General features: G+C 36.3%; 1 protein-coding gene across 1 annotated transcript; it reads right to left on the reverse strand.

Moving 5' to 3' along the window:
* Positions 1 to 7768: 7768 nt before the first annotated feature.
* Positions 7769 to 16809, reverse strand: LOC116180054 (pyrokinin-1 receptor-like). Its single transcript, XM_031499882.1, has 4 exons — positions 16733 to 16809; positions 9228 to 10270; positions 8908 to 9113; positions 7769 to 8296 (listed from the first exon to the last, which is right to left on the reverse strand). The coding sequence occupies exons 2-4, from the start codon at positions 10177 to 10179 to the stop codon at positions 7769 to 7771; spliced, it is 1686 nt and encodes a 561-aa protein (XP_031355742.1). The 5' UTR covers positions 10180 to 10270; positions 16733 to 16809.
* Positions 16810 to 21270: the final 4461 nt, after the last annotated feature.

Below are 21270 nucleotides of genomic sequence, written 5' to 3' on the forward strand. Positions count from 1 at the left end.
TTTAACCCTGCGTGATGTTTCGGATGTCGATTCCAGCTAATTTGGAAGTGTTAACACGTTAGAAATGTTATATTGAAGTTCAAACAGTTTCTGGTGTGTAAATAGGCCGTTAATCGTTCAATAATTTGTTCAAAATGTGGAAATTCCATACTTGAAGGATTTTGCCGTTCTTCGTGTCGTTTCCATATAATTTGTGGTTGGTGATGCTGATTTTGTATTCAAGTGTCAAGGTATATGATCTAAGGTTTCATACGGGTTTCTTAAAAGTGGTAGGCTAGTTGTCTGGATATTTCAGTAAGTACTATTAATAATTCGTGAAGATTAAATTACTGGGTATTGGCAATGGTGGTAATTGGTCGAAAAGCTTATGTGTTCATTTGTGTTCCTTGCAAACTCAAAAAATATGTGTCGTAGGTTGTTAATTGGGCCGCATTTCCTAAATTCCTTCATCACACATTAATTCAATGGTAAAATCATTGTACAAAACAATGGTTATTCGAAGTTGCAAAATGTTTACAAATTTTGTTGCCATCTGCTGTTTGTACGGTTCCCTTGTGCATTCTAAACTTGATACGGCTAAACGATACGGAATTCTGTTTATGACTAACAAACTACAACGATTGCGAATGTGCAAAAAAAATGTTTAGTCAAGCTTTGCTTCTACAGACGTTTAGTTTACATTCTTGTCAAAGTCGAAGGTTATGTGCTTTGTTAAAACTCCTACACGAATTTATCCACAATCAACACTAGATTGCTCAGAGTTATTACAGAAGCTTTCATTTAATTCCTAGGTAAAATTCCAGAAACCCCACTCCATTTTACGTTCCCACAGCACAAACTAACATTTTTCTTACATCACCCATTCACACAATGTGCACAAGTTTCAACGATATATTATCTCCACTCTGCGATATAACTACAGGAAATTTTGCTGATATATCTAGAGTTATACTAGAACTCCCGAATTAAGATACTAGGAGTAATTTCAATGTTAAGTTGGTTATATTATATTCTGTTTTTCCAACTATTACTTTTTCATAAATATATTACTAATAAGGTTATAGTTTAAATTGTGTAGGTATCTATTTGTTTTGCTGTACATGGTTATTCTATCTATTTTAGGATTTAGTATTTTTTTGTATAGGTGGGGAAATGCTTCTTATGCACACTCTAGAAGGAAGTTCCAGATTAGTGTGGGGGCTCTCTCATTTGATAGGAATATCCAGTAAAACCCCACCTAAGGTTTCGCCTGCTGAGGCCATTTGTCTATCGCCCTATACAGGGTGACCATTTGAAAACTTACCACCCCTCATATCTTAGTAAATAAACGAGATATTTAAAAAAATCAAAATCCGTTTCGGTAATTCGGAGGGGGAATCACAATGACATAGTTGGCGACGCACCCCCTCCAACCCCTGCGCCCCAGCCACCCCAACTTTTAAATCTTAAATAGTGACCCCCCATGTGTGATACGTCGTTGGAAAGCTCTGAAAAAATGCTTTCCAACCATACCAAATAGCATTACAATTAGGTTAGTAATTATCGTGCAAATCAAAAAATAAACATGGAAAATCGTATTTAACTTGAACTTCCAAAGCCGACTTGACAGTAACTCATTTTTGATCGCCAGTTATAATCTATTCTCAAACTCTTGTCGAACCTTTTCAAATGTTGGTTTTGCAATATTTCGACATTCTTGAATTATTCTCTGTCTTAGTTCGTCTATGTTCGCCGGTTGCGTTTTAAATACGACAGATTTCAAATGTATCATATTAGTTTATTTTTTGATTTGCACGATAATTACTAACCTAAATGTAATGCTATTTGGTATGGTTGGAAAGCATTTTTTCAGAGCTTTCCAAAGACGTATCACACATGGGGGGTCACTATTTAAGATTTAAAAGTTGGGGTGGCTGGGGCGCAGGGGGTTGGAGGGGGTGCGTCGCCAACTATGTCATTGTGATTCCCCCTCCAAATTACCGAAACGGATTTTGATTTTTTTAAATATCTCGTTTATTTACTAAGATATGGGGGGTGGTAAGTTTTCAAATTGTCACCCTGTATAGGTACAAAGATATATACGAACAAGACGAAACAAGAACTAGCCAACATTTACATATGTACTAATAACACAGATTATTATCAGAGTTCATTCAAAATTCACGCCCATTTTGGTATGCTACACAGACACAAAGTATGTGTTTTGGTGATACCACACATCTATTACACAAATGTGGTGCTTCACCCTTACGCAAATAACTTATGCCTAAGAGCAGCGTGTGTCCCAAACGAAGCCGATACAACTTTGTCGAGTTCAAATGTTCCACATCGAGTAAGAAGAGTGATCCTAGATTTGGTTTAATTCTTTTTTGCGCGATCGGTCATTTCTGACTATTTACCATGGGTGTTTCCATGACAGTAGGTAGAATTTACCAGTTGCTATGATTACGACGACGTCAAAATTACTTACCGATCTAAAAACAGAACAGCAAAATTCTTACCGACGCCTTTTTAAAAATCAACAGTCTTACATTACATTTAATCTTTAATTATTGTTAGGTACATTAAACGTACAATTTGTGCTGTTGTTTCCTATAGCAAGACGCTCATAAAGTCATAAAGGAAGTTCAAAGACCATTCGCACCTTAGTATGCAGTATGGGGCTTATGGAGAAACAGTACATGCTTGCCAAACTTATTATAGGATCGATTACTGCACCGTAAAACGGTAGTTTAGACACTATTTATTACTTTTTAACCTAACCTCAGAAGTCAAAAAGGTAAATTAATAACAAGTTGTAATTGTTTGTCAAATGTGGCCGAGAACAGCTTGTATTTATTAAGTCCCCAAAAATTTACAAATGTACAGTATACATATTAGTCACTGGAATCGAATTGAAATTCATTGGAAGATGACTGCGACACTTGAATTATAAATTCTTCAACATCATCTTGAAGATAATCTGCTGCCCACATGCCATCTTCGATAGTTTTCACGTGATTGACATAATGTTGCCAATTTTGAACCGTAACTTGTGAATAACCCATTTTTATTAATTCTTCCATGTCCTTTATTTTAAATGTTTTGTTATTCATTTTGATATGATGTTTAACTTGAGCCCACACCATTTCAATGGGATTTAATTCACAATGGTATGGAGGAAAACGGAGAATCTCGTAACCTTTTTCTTGTGCAATAACATCAAGCTTATTTTTGTCGTAGTGATGCCGAACATGCGCAACAGAAGCCAGTAGGTCTCGTTTTAATGGATTTTCTTCAATCGGTACATTTTTCTCACGAAGCCAATCTATAATGTGTTCTTTTCTCCACGACATTGTTGGTATCTTCTCCAACTTTCTACTGTGGTACGAGGCATTGTCAATAACAATGACTGAATTCGGTGGCACATTTGGTAGAAGCTGTTCAAAAACCACTTTTCATAAGTGTCTGCATCCATTTCGTTGTGTGCATCAGCAGTGTTCTTTTTGCAGAGAAAAGTCAGTTCCGCGCCCGGAATAAAACCATTATCACCACCAGCATGTACTAACGCAAAGCGAGGCCCTAGACCAGTGGGTGATTTTAAACCTGTACTGAGTCCTTTGATGAATGCCTGACGATTGCTTTCAACGGTGGTGTCATGCCACGCCCTGCTCACCGAATGACCAATGTTAACCCATGACTCATCCGTATACACAATATTTTTACCTAAAATATAAATATTATGTAATTTGCAATTAAATATAATAAAAAGATTAAGCACCTTCTTCTCTCAACTTCCTGATGCGACGTAGGTATTTATGTCTCCATCGTATAATATCATCCCGTTCAATAAGGATACTCTTGCGGCCAACCTTCTTAAATTCAAAACCCATATCTTTCAAGAGATTGAATAATGTGGTGCGTTTAAAGTTGGGTAGATCGTTATCGTCATTTACGGAAGCTAAGATGCTGTTCATAGTTGGTGGAATATTTGTAATGAAGAAGTTATGCACTTTACGTCGAATAACTGATTGCACATTTTCATCATACACATGAAGACGATCATTGTTTGTTTCCCTTTTCTTTGCTTGCGTTTTTTCGGGCTTGATACACCTTCGTTTCCGTCTTCCTTTTTAATGGTATAGATGCTCCGTTCAGAACAACATAAAGCTTTACTTGCTTCTTTCACAGCTGCAGTAACGTTCATCGTTCCCGAGAAATAGTTCAGCACGTTGATAATGAGGTGTTTCTCCTTCCGGCTAAAACACTCTCCTTTATGGCGTTTCACGTTAGCAGATCCTGCTTCAGCTTCGGCTTCCATTTAATGGGATATTCTAAAAAGATGAAATCAAATAACGGTTCTACAAGAACACTCAAAGTTACCTTGTATATAAAGTACGAGATGGAGGCGTTCTTAAAAGAACGATTTTTAAAGCAATGAGACAATAAAATGTGTTAAATACGAAAGACAAAAACGAACCACACACGTAATGACAATACAAGAAGATTTGACGTTATATTTTGTTTTAAAGCTTAAATTCAATCATATGTAAGTTTGGCATCATTGCGGTAAGGAATAAGGATAGCGTTATTGAAGAATGACGCAAATTAGTAAAGGAGGGATATAGTCCATAAGACCACATACTGCATACTAAGGTGCGAATGCTCTATAGTAAACTACATCAGACACATGCACATTTTTATGAAATTATTAACTTCAATTTTGACAAATAAACTGGTTACCTAGTGATATACACCATACCACTTCGATCATTTCGATTTATTCTGCTCGTTAATTTCTTAGTGCATATTTATATTGGTTGCATAAATTTAATTTCGATCGCGCAAAAAATGTTATAAGCACGTCGAACGTTAAGGGTTACCGTTCTCAGACAATAATTGGAGTCGTCGCTTCGCTCCTCCTCCAAACAATTGTCTTCGAACGGTAAAAATCCCTTACCGTTCCCCATACTTAATATACTATTCAGAGATGTATATGTACCTATAGGTCCGGGTCCACTGTTCCTGCCAGCGCTCATTTACACAGTGCATCACAGCCACCTTTGTGAGATCTACAATGTCATCCTCTTGCAACTGTAGCTCCTCCATGCATTGTCTTGATATTTATATAAACGTGTAGGTCTAGTTCTATCGTTAAGTAATTTATAATTTGGGTGTTTATCATTTTGATGTACTTTCAGGTAATAGTTAACTATTAACTGCTTTCTGCGAAGAGCAAGCGGTAGAATATTCGCTTCGACGTTGAGAGCAGTGACGGCCCTAAGGGGATATCTAATTGCTAGATTTTGAATTTTGTCCAGCTTACTCAGCAACGTGAAGTTACACGTGGAATAACTATAGCACCCATAGTCAATACGTGACAGAATCGTTGCCTTATATACATCAAGAAGGGATTTAGGATGAGCCTCCCATTTCAGGTGTGCGAGTACGCTCAGTACGTTTAACGATTTCCTGCTCGATGTTACAAGGTTCTCAAAGTGCTTGGTCCATCATAATTCCCTGCCAAAGGTGAGTTCTAAAAATTTAATGTCGTTAGGTACACTTATTACCTGACCATTTAAAAACATTACAGGGTCGTAATGAGGTTTACGAAGCCTGCAAAAATGCATTGCTTTAGTTTTTTCCTCGGAAAGCGCATACCCTACTGCATCTGCATTTGTAGCAATTTGGTTGATGGAACCTTGCAAGTTACGCATTACACTGCCTATAGTTCTTCCGGTAAGGCATATCATCAGGTCGTCGCGTCTACATCTTGTTCCGCAACTCCTGAGGCTATTTCGTTTATTGTGATTGCAAAAAGAGAACAGCTTTTAGTTGACCCTTGTGGCACTCCATTCTCTAAAATGTATTCCTGGGAATAGGTGTCTCCGATTCTGACCGAATACCTCCTATCTTCTAAAAAGGAACGTACAAACTTGGGTAAATTATTTTGACATATTCTTTAGAATTCCATGCCTCCATGTCATATCCTACGCCCCTTTAATATCGAAGAATACTGCCACCAGATGTTCTCTATTATCAAAGGTCTTTAGGATTCTGTTGCTCAGTTTCACCAAATGATCAATTGTTGACCTGCCATGCCAAAAGCCCGTTTGGTATGGTACCAATATGTCGTTGGTTTCCAAAAATTATTGCAGTCGCCGGTTCACCAGTTTCTCTAACAGCTTACCCAAACATGACGTTAGACTGATTGGGCGATAGTGTTTTGCCGATAATGGATCCTTTCCTGGTTTGAGTATGGGAACAGCCTTTTTCCATTCTGGAGGGTAATTACAATTTTCGCAGAATTTGTTAAATAATATTAAAATCTTTAGAACCATTTTCAGACTACAATGGCAGATCATTTGATTATGAATGCCATCGTATCCCGGAGAGCAAGATTTGGTGCTCCAGCTCTTCAAACGTAAACGGTAAGTTGTAATCTAAACTTTCTTGTGTTTCAAAGTCCACAAGATTTGCTTTCTCATGAACTTTGGTTGCAAGAAAAATTTCTGAATAATTTAAGGAGCTGAAAAAATTGGTGCGTAAGGATATATGACATTCCTGCAGAGTGTTTGTCATAACCCCATCTGAATTACGGACAAATGCCGGATAATTACATGCTGTTTTACCAGATATAGCTCCAACCTTTCTCCATATTTCATTGGTGGTAGCGTCAGGTGTAATGGTGGACACATATTTGTTGCCACGATCTCCTTTGCGCTTCCAGAAGTTTCCTACGGCACTCCCCTCTTCTTTTTATAAATTCAATTAGGTTCTCCAATGTAGGATGATGGCAGAATTTGTGTAATGCTCGCTCGCTTCTTTAATGAAATTTTTTCTCCTACTTCAGGAGACCACCATTATGGGACCATTTTAGTCCTTTTGCGACCTTTGGATTTTGGAATACTAGCCTCGGCTGCATCCAAAATAGAAGATGTAAGAGTTTTAAGACTAACTTGCTCCTCATTCGGGACTACAAGGCGGGTAACATATCTTCCCCAAATAGCTTTTAGGATTTTAAATTTAAGCCAAGATCTAATCGCGGGATTATTACCTCGTACAGTAATAATTATTGGGAAATGGTGACTATTGAACAAATCACTTTCCACGTCCCATTTTAGACTAATCTGGAATCCGGGCGAGCATATTGACACAAGCATCAAACGTACCTGACCTTATGGTAAAGAAAGTCGGTACTTGTCATTTAAAATACTTGAAATTGATCCCCAAACAGTGTGGTGGGAGTTATAATCATCAACAACGATATAAGGTTTGGGTAGTTGGTTAGTGATTCTTCCAATTTCTCCTACATCATAGTTTGTATTGGGTAGATAAATGTTACATAGCGCAAATCTTCTGCTCATGGAGCTATGTAGGTACATTCACTGTAATTTTTCTACATTGTCCTAGAATTGTTCAGAAAGGGCGTCACTTGATGGCGTCACCGGAAAAGTGAGCGTCTCTTAGAGCCTTTTAGCAACATCCGAGAGGGGTTATCCGTACAGGGCTAGATATATGTAATAATTACACATTTGTTAAGATGTCACGCAGAGAGCACAAAATTCTTTTTTCTCGTCTGATATCGCTTACTATCCTTTATTGTCGCCGGTTCTGTTCGGTCTTAAGCGGCTGTATTTTTTATATATCTGTTTATAATTTCTTGGATAATCCCAAACAATAAAAAGATACTTATGTATGTATTACGATGAGGGAAACAATATTACATACACAAATAATATATTTCATTTAGAAACACATTCACAACATAGTACATTTAAGAGCAACCTTAAGGTTTTAAGTGGCAAGTGTTTACATTAGGCATTGTAAAAGACTTTGGCAATAAATCTATATCAGTCACTTCATCGCCATTTGCCAACTTACACGAATTACATCTTTTCTGCAGCATATTTTGAATTTCGATAACTGTGGAGGAATCATTGGACCATCCCCCACTTAAGTCGCTACCTTTGCTCCAATTATTGTCTTCTGAGGTTAAATGCGCAATAACATTCCTGTACAGTAATGAATCTCTAAGTTGATTCCTCGCTCCTGAACCATTTTGTAAATAACTAACATATTTATTACAGTCATTGTTCTTCGTAACACCGGAGTTCAAGTAAACTACACCATTTCTGTTTTTATGGACTTTCCTTTTGTATCGAAAGTGAGTACGTAGGCTGTTGCCTGATGTTAATCTAAAAAGTGAGGTTTCTGTGAGGGGATTTCCTTTATCTATTGATCCTCGGACAGATCCTGTAGAGTACCTCAAAGTAGCAGGGTCTTCTTTTACGAATAGACAGCCAGTGAACGTTTCCTGCAAAATCAAAGAGTATCAGTACATAAGCAATATGATGAAGAAATTAATATGTACACTATGTGGAAAGATGCGTCTACGTTACAAAAATTAAATTATTGGGGTAGCAGAAAAGCTTAGTTACTAGCTTCCGAAGTAGGACCATTGGTAGGACCCACCATTAAATACAGCGTAAAATATATATTGAAGTTTAAGTCACCATTGGTTGAAACTACTTTTCCATCAGAGCAAGTAGGTACTTGAAGAATTTTGTGACACAAGTAAATTTCTACCGTCCAAACCATTGTGTTTCTTCGGCATATCTTCCCCGTTACATTTCCGTAGGCCCAAAGAGGTTTTCATCAAAATTTTTACACAACGAAAGGAAACAGCTTCAAAGAATTTATCCGCCCGTCCATTCCATATTAGTGGGACTTTCTACAACCTTTTCCATTTTGATTTTGGTTGTTTTTACTAACCATCCCCGAATATGTGGATACGGAGTAAATAACCCAAGACACTTTACACCATTGTTACAGTATGAAAAAGTATCTTTCTATTGTCATACGGAAACTTATAATATTGCATTTATTGTTAAGTTAAAACCATTGAAAATGGTACTACCTACTCACCTTAAATGCTAAACGGAATTTATGCGACATAATGTGATACAGTAATGGATTAATTGTCGTCGACATATAGTAAAGAACGCCGCTGATGTATGTAAGTGCAGTAAAGGTCGCCACCATGTGTGATGAACTCGATTGGCCATAAATGGCCAAAAGGCGTTGCGCATGAAACGGTGCCCAGCAAATAAAAAAGGCAACCACTACAGCAACTGAAACAGAATATATAATTTAGCGTACTAAATACATTCCATATGCAGCACTATTCTCCACCACTCGTCCCAGGGGTAGCGAGAGGAGAAAGAGAACGTAAGGGAATTACCTACCCAACATTTTAACTACGTGTTGAGTCGACGTCTGTGATACGGGAGTCAAGCAGTTTGTTCGATTGTCTTCTGGAGACAACTGAAGATCCGTTGTTCCGTTATCTTTCGTTACGAAAGTAGGTGGTTGAGTTGAATTTGTATGTGTCACTAACGCCTTTTTGTAAACCAAATGTTTCAGTTTTACGCTTCCTCCACGTACAGGTCCTACTGAAGATTGGCGAAGTTGAAGGCCAATTAGTATATACAAAATGGTAATGAGCGTCATAGGTGTCACAAAAAATAGAACCGTTGATATCAGAAAGGCGTGAGGTATCACGATTCTTTTCACATTGCACGTATTATGGTCTTCGTTGACTGCAACGTTTTCAGGAACATCTTCGTATACAATCCCAAACGAAATAGCTTGTGGAATTGCAAGGCAAATTGCAAACATCCATATCAACAGGATTAGTTTTATCGCCCGTGATAGCGTGGACATCGTGTGCGACAGGAACGGGTGACAAATGGCAATGTAACGTTCAACCGTAAATGCAGTTATCGTCAAAACTGTAGCATTTGCTGAAGTTTCGGCTGCAAAACCCTGCAGTACACAGAACGCCTCGCCAAAAATGTATGGGTACTTGGACCATATATTGTACATCTCCTGTGGCAATCCTGATATTAACAGCAGTAAGTCGGAAATCGCCAAACTGAAGAGGTAGTAATTTGTAGCTGTGTGCATCGCTCTATTACGCGCAATAACGACGCAAGTACTAATATTGCCAATCAGCCCAATCAGGAAAATGGCTCCAAAAAGTATTGTGAATGGTATCACTATAAATAGAGGATCTCGCTTAGGTCCCCAATCACTAGCATTTTCGTAAGTCAGTAACGGTAGTTCTGACCAACTACCGTTCTTAAATGTCCCGATGTTGAACGATGATAGATAGTTAGACGGTTCAATGGTCTTCATTTGAAACCTTCTTCAAGTGTGATGCGTAAATGGCCATACCAATGTGAAGCAGTTATTCTGCTCATTTCTTAAATTTTTCGTTTCCAAATATCTGAAAAGAAATATCGTTAGTTACGTGGAAGATAGTAAAGGGTAACATATGTATAAAGATAAATACTGCATCATTACTAATTAGTACAATTATTTTCTTGGAATTGAATGTATGCATATACTCGTAACTAACTTTCAGCTTTTTGGAAATTGTAGTGTGTAACCGTTTTACCGCTTCCTAATTATAAATATTATAAATACTGTGATCGTGGATTTTAACGAGGCTTCCTTTTGATTACGTTTGGATCGTTTTAAAAGCCCTATAGGTATGTTGGAATAGAAATATCTATTAATTCGTGTCAATTTCGAATTAAATAGGTAGGGTAATGCCATTTAATTGCTTGATACTATAGCTGGTATCATGATTTAATTGTAAGGAAAATGGTAATACGTCGTGCAGACTTGTTAAATCATTTCACTTTCGCTGTCTGACTTGCCATCTGCTGTGAAATGTAAAAGCTACCAGCAAAATAAAGTTATAACAGGGAACAACCCTTAAATTTATTGATTTGAATCCCTAGCGTTGTAGACACTCAAAAGACGGCGCTCTCGGTTCAGATGTAATTAAATTTCGTTTTCACGATTTTATGGCACAAAAAACTTCTCAGTTCTCAACTATAATAATTTATCTTTATTTTGTATGAGAAAAAAGATGCCTGTTTGTTTATACTTGAGCATCTACCTTTAAATTTTTTCCGGGAATTTATCTTCTATTTGGAGCGTATGGTGATAACTGATAAAGGCGGCGTTATTGGTTTCTTACATTAATCTTGCGATGTGAATTTTTAAAAGTGGAAGCCAGAAGGAGAAGAAAGAACTCGTTGAGAATGAAACATACGGAAATTAATGTGAAAATTACAAAATTGCGATGTAATGTTAACACACAACAGGAAAATGGTGCAAAAACACAAACAAAAAAATTATTACAAATAGATTAAAATTAAGACTTAACTACTTACACTACTTGTTCGGGAATTGAAATATCCAAATAAAAAGTATCCTTAGACAGTTCATAAAAACAATTACAATTTTCAATTAACACGCTTTACACTAACGACCGGGTAATCGCAGCATCCTCTCCTCTGGCAGACAAGGACGTTACAATAAAAAACTCAACTTGAAACTGAGTCACGTTGACAAAACACTTATGGGGGCGCCGACAAACACTTCTCCTTGCATTAGCGAAGACTTTACGACAATCCTCCAGCATGAACAAACGTACTTCCGGCTTCACAAACGGAATTTCTTCACTTCACTTATTTCTGCGTTGACTGTGGCTAAAAGCTCATTTAAATTGGCCGCACTATGGCCTTAAAATTGGCATAAAGCGACGCTTTTCTTCTTGATGTCCTATTTAAGGCGAAACTCCTCTTCTGAAAATCAAAATTACAACAACCAATGCTACACCGTTGGCAACAAAGATTATCCCCTCAACCTACGTTGTTAGACCAAAATATAGAGGTCGAATGATTTTTATAAATCAATTTGTTATCAGACATTAAGAGATATATCCAAACTTAAATTCTAGGAAAAAGAAAATTTCATCTCACCGAATTTCTGCCTGAAAAACAGTATCCAGTCATATATAATACAACATTTGTTAAACATTATAGAAATTCCTACTTATAATGTTTACTTTCTTATACAGGGTGGCAATTTGAAAACTTACCGCCCCCCATGTCTTAGTCGAGATATTTTAAAAAATCAAAACCCGTTTCGGTAATTCGGAGGGGGAATCACAATGACATAGATGGCGACGCACCCCCTCCAACCCCCTTCGCCACAGCCACCACAACTTTTAAATCTTAAATAGTGACCCCCCATGTGTGATACATCGTTGGAAAGCTCTGGAAAAATGCTACCATAAAAAACCATACCAAATAGCATTACATTTATGTTAGTAATTATCGCGCAAATCAAAGATAAACTAATATGATATGATAATAAATGTCGGCCTCAGAAATGTATTGGTTTATTACCTCAATAATAAAAACGGGCCTACGTATAATACGAAACAAAATTTAAAATATTGCGCAGTTAACAAGATTATCCCCTAATGTATAATCGACGTTATAAATGGGTTAAACGGTTAATGCGAATTAGGCTATTTGGGACAAGGCCAGATTCCTCCATTGTTGCAAAAAAATCAATTTAAATGTCCATTACTAGAAAAGATGGCAATCCTCTGCTAAATAATTGCATTTAAATTTCAAATTAGTAAATAAAGTAGATCGTGCAACAGGTGCTACTCTAATCCGATGCTATCGCTTACGCATATACGGAGTTAAAACTTCACCCTTATTTGTACTGTGAAAATGAAAGCAATTTGTCTTCTTCCGTTGTATTGTTTAATAACATAAATTGCAAAGACACGTTAATTCTGTCGCACTTGCAATTAGACAAGTTTTATGTTGAATCTAATCTTACCGTTTAGGTTGTAAGTGGTTTTCATTCAATCTTGATTAATTATCTTTGCCGTATGCGTCAATTAATTGGAAAGGACGACATGTATAATAATTGAAAACATCGATTATGTAACCTACTCGTACATTCCATGGTGATGTTTTTTTTGGTACCTATAGGCAATTCATGAATTAATAAACCCACGTAAAGCTGGAAGGAAGTAGCACTTCCATGCGTTTTTAGTCCTCCTATCTCAGGGGTTTGACCACAGAAACCCTAAATTTAATAGGCACTTCTTCTATAAGTCATAGCGTACTTGTGTACATTTTAAAACCATTGTTTCCTTATTTATATGCATATTTTGGTTCAATGAGAAACTTTATTCAGTATATTCAGTCTATTGAGGTGGCGGATCGAAAACGAAATTTAATTTGATGTGCTGAGATCTTTAGTATACAAAATATTCCAAATGAAGGACTCTAAGCCTTAAAACGTTACCAAACTATGCCTATATATCGATTACCAGTATCGGTATCTCAGTTATTAGAAGAGACAATAGAGGGTTAATTTAACAAAGCGTTGATTTCAAATATCGTATCAAATATTTGAGAAAATATTGTTTTTGGTGTAATGGTTGCCCTACTTTTCGGCGGACGCACTTAGAAAGGTGTGATAATCTGCTCAGATTCGTGGTGTAGTTCGATCTACAAAACTCTTCTTTTCTTTCGGTTTTTGTAAGTTAAGGACTTAACCTTCCGCACTTGCTTCCCAGGCTAGCTCTGTTAAAAAGGAGTTAGAACAGGACAGAATAGATTTTTCAGGGCGGCGCGGTCGTAAAATATTCCGACAATTCTTTTTATGATGCAGTGCGTTTTGTATAAAGCCTGATAACATAAATTTATTATTTAGTAACGTCTTTACATGATGAGAAATTAACGTTTTTAATGGAGTGCTCACTTGTTCACGTTAGAAGAATTATTTATTTTTGTGCAGTTTGAGTTAGAAGCTAGTATTGCAAGTTTGCTGTTGAATCCTTCAAGTAGGTTTACAGGTATAAGCAGGGCAATAATATAAATATTAAATTATTTTCTTTATTTCGATATTTGGTGATTGTGGTGATAGTACGTATAACTTTGTGTTTATAAACGCTGTAAATCTAGAGTCTGTTTTTAATTAGTGCAACCGAGTGATTATTTCTAAAATCGAAACTTCAAACGGTGCAGATATTGAACATACTGCCCAACCAAGTGAATTACACAGCAATATTTACCATTGATTCAAATTATATTATCCTATACCCTCGCCTATATTTCAGCTTTATGTACTCAGAAAAAAATAATTCCGACTACCAAAGTCATAAACAAAAACCGGAGAAATAAAACCCGGACAATTAAATTTGTAGGGAAATTATACTTCCTAAAATAACAATAAAAAGGGCTAAAGGAATATTTAAGCATTTTTGTCAGACATATAGATTGTACTTTTAGGTAATCAATAGCTGCAAAATGGGATGTGGCATTAACAGTTTCCTTTTGTGAAAGTTCAAGTACATAGCTTGAAGTAACATTAGTCTTAATGGCTCTCAAACAATTGTTTGTTTGTTATATAAACATGTTACTGTGAAAGCGAATATGTCTGCACTCAGCGTGACTGTAAAGTAGTATTTTGGGATCTTTTACCGCAACATAGAGAAAATGCGAAAACTTATTACAACACAAACAGCTTTCCTCGTGCAGAAGATGAAGTTATTATTGCAATTTTTTTCTTCCTTTCACATCGAGAAATCAATAAACGCAGAAAAAATTCCTTCCTTGGTGCAAGTCTCGACACCATAACGAACCAAATAGCGAAAAAAGTAGAACGATAGCTCTTAAGATAAAGAACTAGTAGCGTCGCAAATGTAGCGGACGGACGGACGAACGGACGGACAAAGTGGCCACAATAGCGCATTTTTTTATATTTTTGTGGAAATGCGCTAAAAATGTGATTAGCTTTCTTCTAACATCTCAGTAGGTGCAGCGCTAAACTTGTGTTCATTAATTTGATTGAAACTGGCATTGTTACGGTGTACCTACTATAACTATGAGTAATTTCCGAGTACAGGCAATGGAGAACAGACAAGCGTTGAAAGAATCTCGCCAGAAATCTTTGATATTCGACTTCTTCCAGTAGAGAAATATAAGATATAGCCAAAACCGACTTTTCTACCATACATCTTACAAGTCCTGTAATGTGGATAGAAATCCAAACTGATCACTTTAGAAACGACGATCACTAAAACCCTACAAAGACAACTAGAATCCTGACGCCAACATCTAGAAGTCCCAGTCTAGCAGAAGGCGAGTGGTATATCAGCTAACGTATTACTTCTAGATCACTCTTACTGGTAAATAATATGCTATTAACTACCATTTCGTAGAAGAAGAGTGTATAGAGTGACACAATAACGAAGTCGGGAATTCTCGTCTTGCAGAAGGTTGAGTTCTGTCAAAATAACAATATGTTAATTAATTCTTATTATTTTTAAAGGTAATGATTACTTCAACATTTCGGCACTAATAATCTTGATGTTGTATTGAATTAGAACTGCCTACCCTATCCGAAACAATCTGCAAATCTAAACCGGCAGTCCCGCAATTCCGTAACCACAAATTGCCTGTGGGAAAGTTAGATTTCATTTGTGCATTTCACGCACGTTTTAAGATGAAGACGCCCTAATGTACGTGTAAAATACCAATGCTACGCGCTACTCCTTGGTTTAGAATCAGATGTGCGTTAAGAAATTAAGTTGCAATATTTGACTCCAATAGTGTGTGTAGTTTTGTCGTCATTTCTCTTTTTTTCAAATCTGGTGTAGAAGTTGTCTGCTTGTGGGATAGAAACTGTGATTTATGTGTATCGACGATTTTATTCCGACCTCTTTCCTCTTTTTATTTTCGTAACTACAACCGTATCACTTTTTACATTTGACACAAAGAAAGAAAAACCTAACCTAGATTTCGTTTTTCTTCAAACTGTAAAGCAATTGAGGGAGAATTCAGGAGACGAAAATGTACTATTTCTACTTTAACCTTATATTATATGTTTCACAATAGAGACTACAATTTGAACTACTAGCGGTTACAGATAAACTGCCACTCGGTTCTACTTCAGCAACATTAATTGAACCTACTAATATACATATCTCCTACGACAGCATGTGACATGGTTTTTATAGTGTATAAAAGGAACGTTTTTGTCTGCCAAAAATGAACGTCGACTCAACCTTTTCAATCCAACAAGCGCATAAATTTTTGTAATCGATAAAAATTTACCCTACGACCACCAGTAACAGCTCTTATATGATTTTAGAAAGAAAAAAAAACAATTAGTTTACTTTACAAGCAAACCTTTGTAATTGAACATTTTATAAAATCTAATTAATGAATGAAGACTTTGTCAGTAGATGAAATTGCTTTGCCAGACGCAATTTTGATTCATATTTAATTTTATTAGACTCAATCCTTTTGAATATATAAAAGTTGGAAGTTTGGCTTTAGATATAAGACAAACGGAAAGAGTTTGATCGCAGATTTTGCATACACCAATCGAAATCCTAATGTAATACTTACGTCACAAGGAAATCGCAAATAAAATCAAATTTGACATTATAATAATTAATAACTTCTCTGAGACACAAAGTAATCGTGGTAACCTTGTTACATTTACATTTAAATTTAGAGATAATTATTATACTAACAATTAACGTAATTTATCATAACAAATTCACTGACGACCCGGGACAAACGTTGTATTATTAACATAAATTTGTAAAGCATAGCGATATGGTTTGGTCATTCCAGTAGGTATCTAAAATATGTTCCGAGAATTGAATCCTATTACGGAAATAACTTTATTGCATAACTTTAGGGCTTTAGTAACTTGTAAGGTGAATCGACAACGAGAAGTGTGATCGTAGATCCAATCCAATTAAATACCACCCTTCTTCCACTTCCCTCACAAACCTTTAACAAGCGAGACACATTCCTTTAACAATACGAAATTAATTACTAGATCTTACCGAAGCAATCCACCTTGAAGCTTTCTCGCGGAACAAATGTTTTATTGTCCAAAGCTGTTGTTAAAACTAAATTTTTAATTCAGGTTTAATTCGAATGGAACAAATTTGAATACCTATCCATTTCAACTTGTAAGCAATACACGAAACTGCACCTTGATTTTGACGGGAGCAATCAGATGTGTACGTGGGGGTTTAATCCACTTCACTACTTATGCCACAGAGAGTGTTTAGATCTTGTGACTTATGCCAGCATTCATCTATAAATGAGTACTCATGTCGCAAACGTAGAGTTTCTGAACAATAAGCCTCATAAAGTCATAACATGCTCGTAATCCTATGCGATAATTTTAGATTGGAATTAACAAAACAATTGCGCACTATTAAGTAAGTACCGTATCGACAATATCTGCCACTTTTCCTTCAGCTACCCATCAGGGTCGAGTACCGTACAATCGTCACTTGATGCGACACCGCTGTCTTTTGTGCGTAAAGCTGGCAACTTCATACTCATATTCAAACATAAGGATTTCCAATGCTAAAAAGTTGCTACTTCAGATGCACGCCAACATTGAAGTTTCTCCAGATATACTCGAGTATTCAAATTTCTAAATAATTTGCTAATAAAATTGAGTTAATATTTTCCAAACTATTGGTTAAGAATTTTTAATTATCAATGACTAATTGACTTAACCACCTTTTATCTGAGTTAGCCTGGGAAGTAAAGTAATGAAAGGTAGGTTCCAACGTACTAACCACTAACTATAGTCAGATGTGTGACGAAGCACCCATTTTGCGACGAGAAATCTACCAGACACAATGAAAGCATTATAAATGCCCGGTGCTTTATTACAATCAGATTCAAGTTGACATGTACAGTATACAGGGTAGGACAGAAAATACATACTTTGCATGAGAATTAGGTTAGGTTAGGTTACTAGAATCCGATAAATCGGAAAAGAAATATATCGATAAGTCTGTATGAGTAGTATGTTGAAAAATCCTTTGAAGTGTAACAAACCGTTATAAAGAAAGCTCTGTCGTGTCGTATTAACTGGAAAATCGATTAATAAAGTTTCAATGGTCTCCCAATTAATAGTCAAACCATTACACTAATAAACATTTTACCAAAGATTTACTTTACAAAGTTGTTATGAATGCAATTAAAATGTTATCTAGAAATACACGCCGAAGTAGGTATATAACTTTGCTAAAGTACGCATTAGAATTTATACCCAATTAAAATTCCTTTACTCGTTTGCGTAAAATGAACGTCTGTAATCTTAATCATTTAGGTCATACTTAGAATATGAAATTTGCTTCCTCGAAAAAACTCGCCGTTTGTATCTTTATGATGTTCTTTAAACATTATCCCACTGAAAGGGAATTCATAAATCTTGGAGTGGTTACATTTTAAGAAGTTCTCGAGGTAAGAGGTAATTTTATTTATTGACGAGTGCATTACTTTCATATATTTACTCGGAAACAAAGATTTGGGTTGGTTCTCGTAAAATGTTCTTTAATCTGTGATATGTATTGCTATTTTAGTTATACATCTAATTTAATAACTCAAATTGCCAAAGGAAACAGTAAATTATATATTATTAAAAAATAAGTTTCTTAAAGGCGCTCTTGTACATGGCGTCTAATGAAACAAATTTCCTTATATATTTATTATTCTTTCTATTGAGAAGGGATTTTTAAGAAATGACGTTAATTACTTTTTTCTACAACTGTCAAAAAACCTGTCATTTTCTGACGGATTTCGAAACGCGAAATACTAGATTTTTAAACGGTTAATTAATACGTAAGGTTGCTATTGACAACGTGCGCGAAATCGTCAACAGTGAAAAAAAGTATTTCGCGCACGTGACAAAGTTGAACTTAAACAGCAAATTTAATTAACAATCGGTTCAGTTGTAGAAAAAATATTGTATATAACGCTAGCGCGAAGTTATTTCGCGCATTTGACTGATATTTTGACTCGGCTTCGCCTCGTCAAAATACCTTCAGTCTCAATGCGCGAAATTGAACTTCGCGCTCTTGTTATATGAATAACTATTATTTTACATAATAAACCTAGGGAATTTTGACATTGCAGTTGCGCCAATACCAAATATTTCACATAGGTATGGAACAATCATCATCATCCTCCATTCGTTCATACAGGTGAAGTGAAATTGTCAGCCTAGTGATATTAATAACAAAACAGGAGCTAAAAGCTCGTTCCCAAAAATGCTGTTGGAATTTTCTCCTGGCGTTGCTACGGCTCTATGTAGATGGTATCGGATTCCCAGTGTGTAATTTTAGGTCTTCTAAATATTTTCAGGAAGACGATTCGCTCGGTAACGCACTATTTTTGGATGTTTGAAATAAACCAACTTAGGCTCCCCGTCTGAGCTGCCTGTGGAAACACTTCACTTCCGACCACGAAAAACTTGTATTTATACCCTCTCTCTTAGTATCTATTGTAGTATCTACGGCGAAACTTTAAAACGACGAAATTGCATTTCTAAGCGCGATTTTTACTTTACATTGCTAAATTCCCTTTTAGCTTCGTCACGGTTAAACAATATCCCAATTCGGGTTAAAGTAAATGTAACAAATATCAACTTCCTTCCAATGCTAAAATACAAAAATAGTGTGCAGGGTTACATGCATACATACATATAGCAATTTTATCAATCAACAAAAATTTCTGTCCAGGGAAATTCCGTTACAACACTTGTTACCAGGTGGGGTCCCCTACTAATAGTACAACAAATATTTATACTTGTAAACTGTAATAGTTTTTGTTTGTAAAGCGCATACATTTTTTTTACATTAGTGACATGAATTGTTTATCTTTCTTATCTTTGGGTCTTGGACATACATAACAGCTTCCTCTTGTTGAGATCCTTCATATCTTTCAGAATTAGCTGCGCTGACAGTACCTTGCACTGTTTGTAGAACCAAATTTATATCGATAACCTTTGTCTTTTGTATCCTTGGTCTTATCACGTTATCACCCATCTTTCCTCTTTTGAATTTGAGGCGCTACAAGTAGTCTGTTAAAGGGTAATTACCTATGATGCTGTAAAGAAAACCGATTGAAGTGGAAGTATTTTAGGTTTGTAGCCGTAAGATTTCCCTACCATGTCTACGTCGTATCCTCCATGATACTCTAATGAAAGGTCTTAACGAAAGGAATTAATTTCTACCAACCATAGCCCTCTTCCTCGACCTCTTATCGTGATCGGATATATTCCCTTATACCTCAAGAACGGATTGTCGGAAGAGAGTACTCACAAAGGGCGATTGAGACGTCTGCAAGGAATATATCCATTGGTGATGTCAAAGAAAAAGCTATTTCGGTTTAAAAAAATGCGCTTTATATGCACAAGAGTTGTGCACAATTTATACTTGTTTTCATCTCTCTAGTCCCTTATGTGAAGATTTAATAAGGTTGGGAAGTGGGGATCTTTGTCTTAGTTCAACACACTTCAGACTCCTTGCCTTGTATTCTTACCCTCACTCTTGTGTCTCCATATAGATCCTTGAGTCTGTCCTTTAGCTTCTTGTCTATTTTTCCATCTTAAACACTTTCTCCCTTACTACTCTGTCAAAGGCTACCTTTAAGTTCATGAAAAACACACACACACACACCCACCCTCACACACCCTCTCACACCCTCTCTCACACACACACACACACACACCTTTCCGTGCTTCTTTCCAATTCCTTTTCCACCAATCTGTGTAAGTGTAATACATATATGCAGCCGATCGTTCCCCTTCCATTTCTGAAGGCCATTTGTGGTTCCTCCAACCACAGATTTAATAAATCTGTTCTCCAACTTTCTCTTTTCTTCCATTTCTCTTTCTAATTTTTCATTCAGTATCATATTGCTTAGATTCTGTACGCCGTCGTCATTATCCTGATCCCCCTATAATTTTATACACGATCTTTGTCACCTCTTTTGAAAATCGGCACTATTACCCCCTCCTACCATCCTTCAGGATTTTAAAATTATAAGAAAGTCTATAATTAACGCACCTTGTCTGTTACTTCAAAACCCCTTAGTTTGCTGTCACTAATTACCGCGGTAGAAAAAAATATCGAGTACGTTACAAGAGTATCGTCTGTCACGGAAAGAAAGGTTCCATTGGTGTTGTGCCGTAATAAATGTATGGGTAAAGCAAAGAGTTACTTCAAATGAAAATAATGAACTTATACCAATGAACTTTCGTACCTACGCGTTAACGATTATTAATTAGGGAATAACACCGGCGTGTATGAGCGACTAATGTCATTAGAAAGCAAACAAAAGGCTTGAGTAATCTATTGGCGTAATTAATGGCAGCTCAATGTGCTTGAAAACGTTATCAGAGAAATTGTCGGAACAAAATAATGACGTGATTCTAGTAGATTGGGGAACAGTTTCAGTGTTAAGCACATGCCCATTTGTCTATGAAACGGGGATTTGTATTGAAAGACGATTTTTAGATCACGCATGAAAAGCACATTAGATACGTGTTATGAAACTTTCGCGTACTAAATTA

Source organism: Photinus pyralis, unplaced genomic scaffold (assembly GCF_008802855.1).
Source record: "Photinus pyralis isolate 1611_PpyrPB1 unplaced genomic scaffold, Ppyr1.3 Ppyr1.4_LG9, whole genome shotgun sequence".
NCBI classification, from domain to species: Eukaryota; Metazoa; Arthropoda; class Insecta; order Coleoptera; family Lampyridae; genus Photinus; species Photinus pyralis.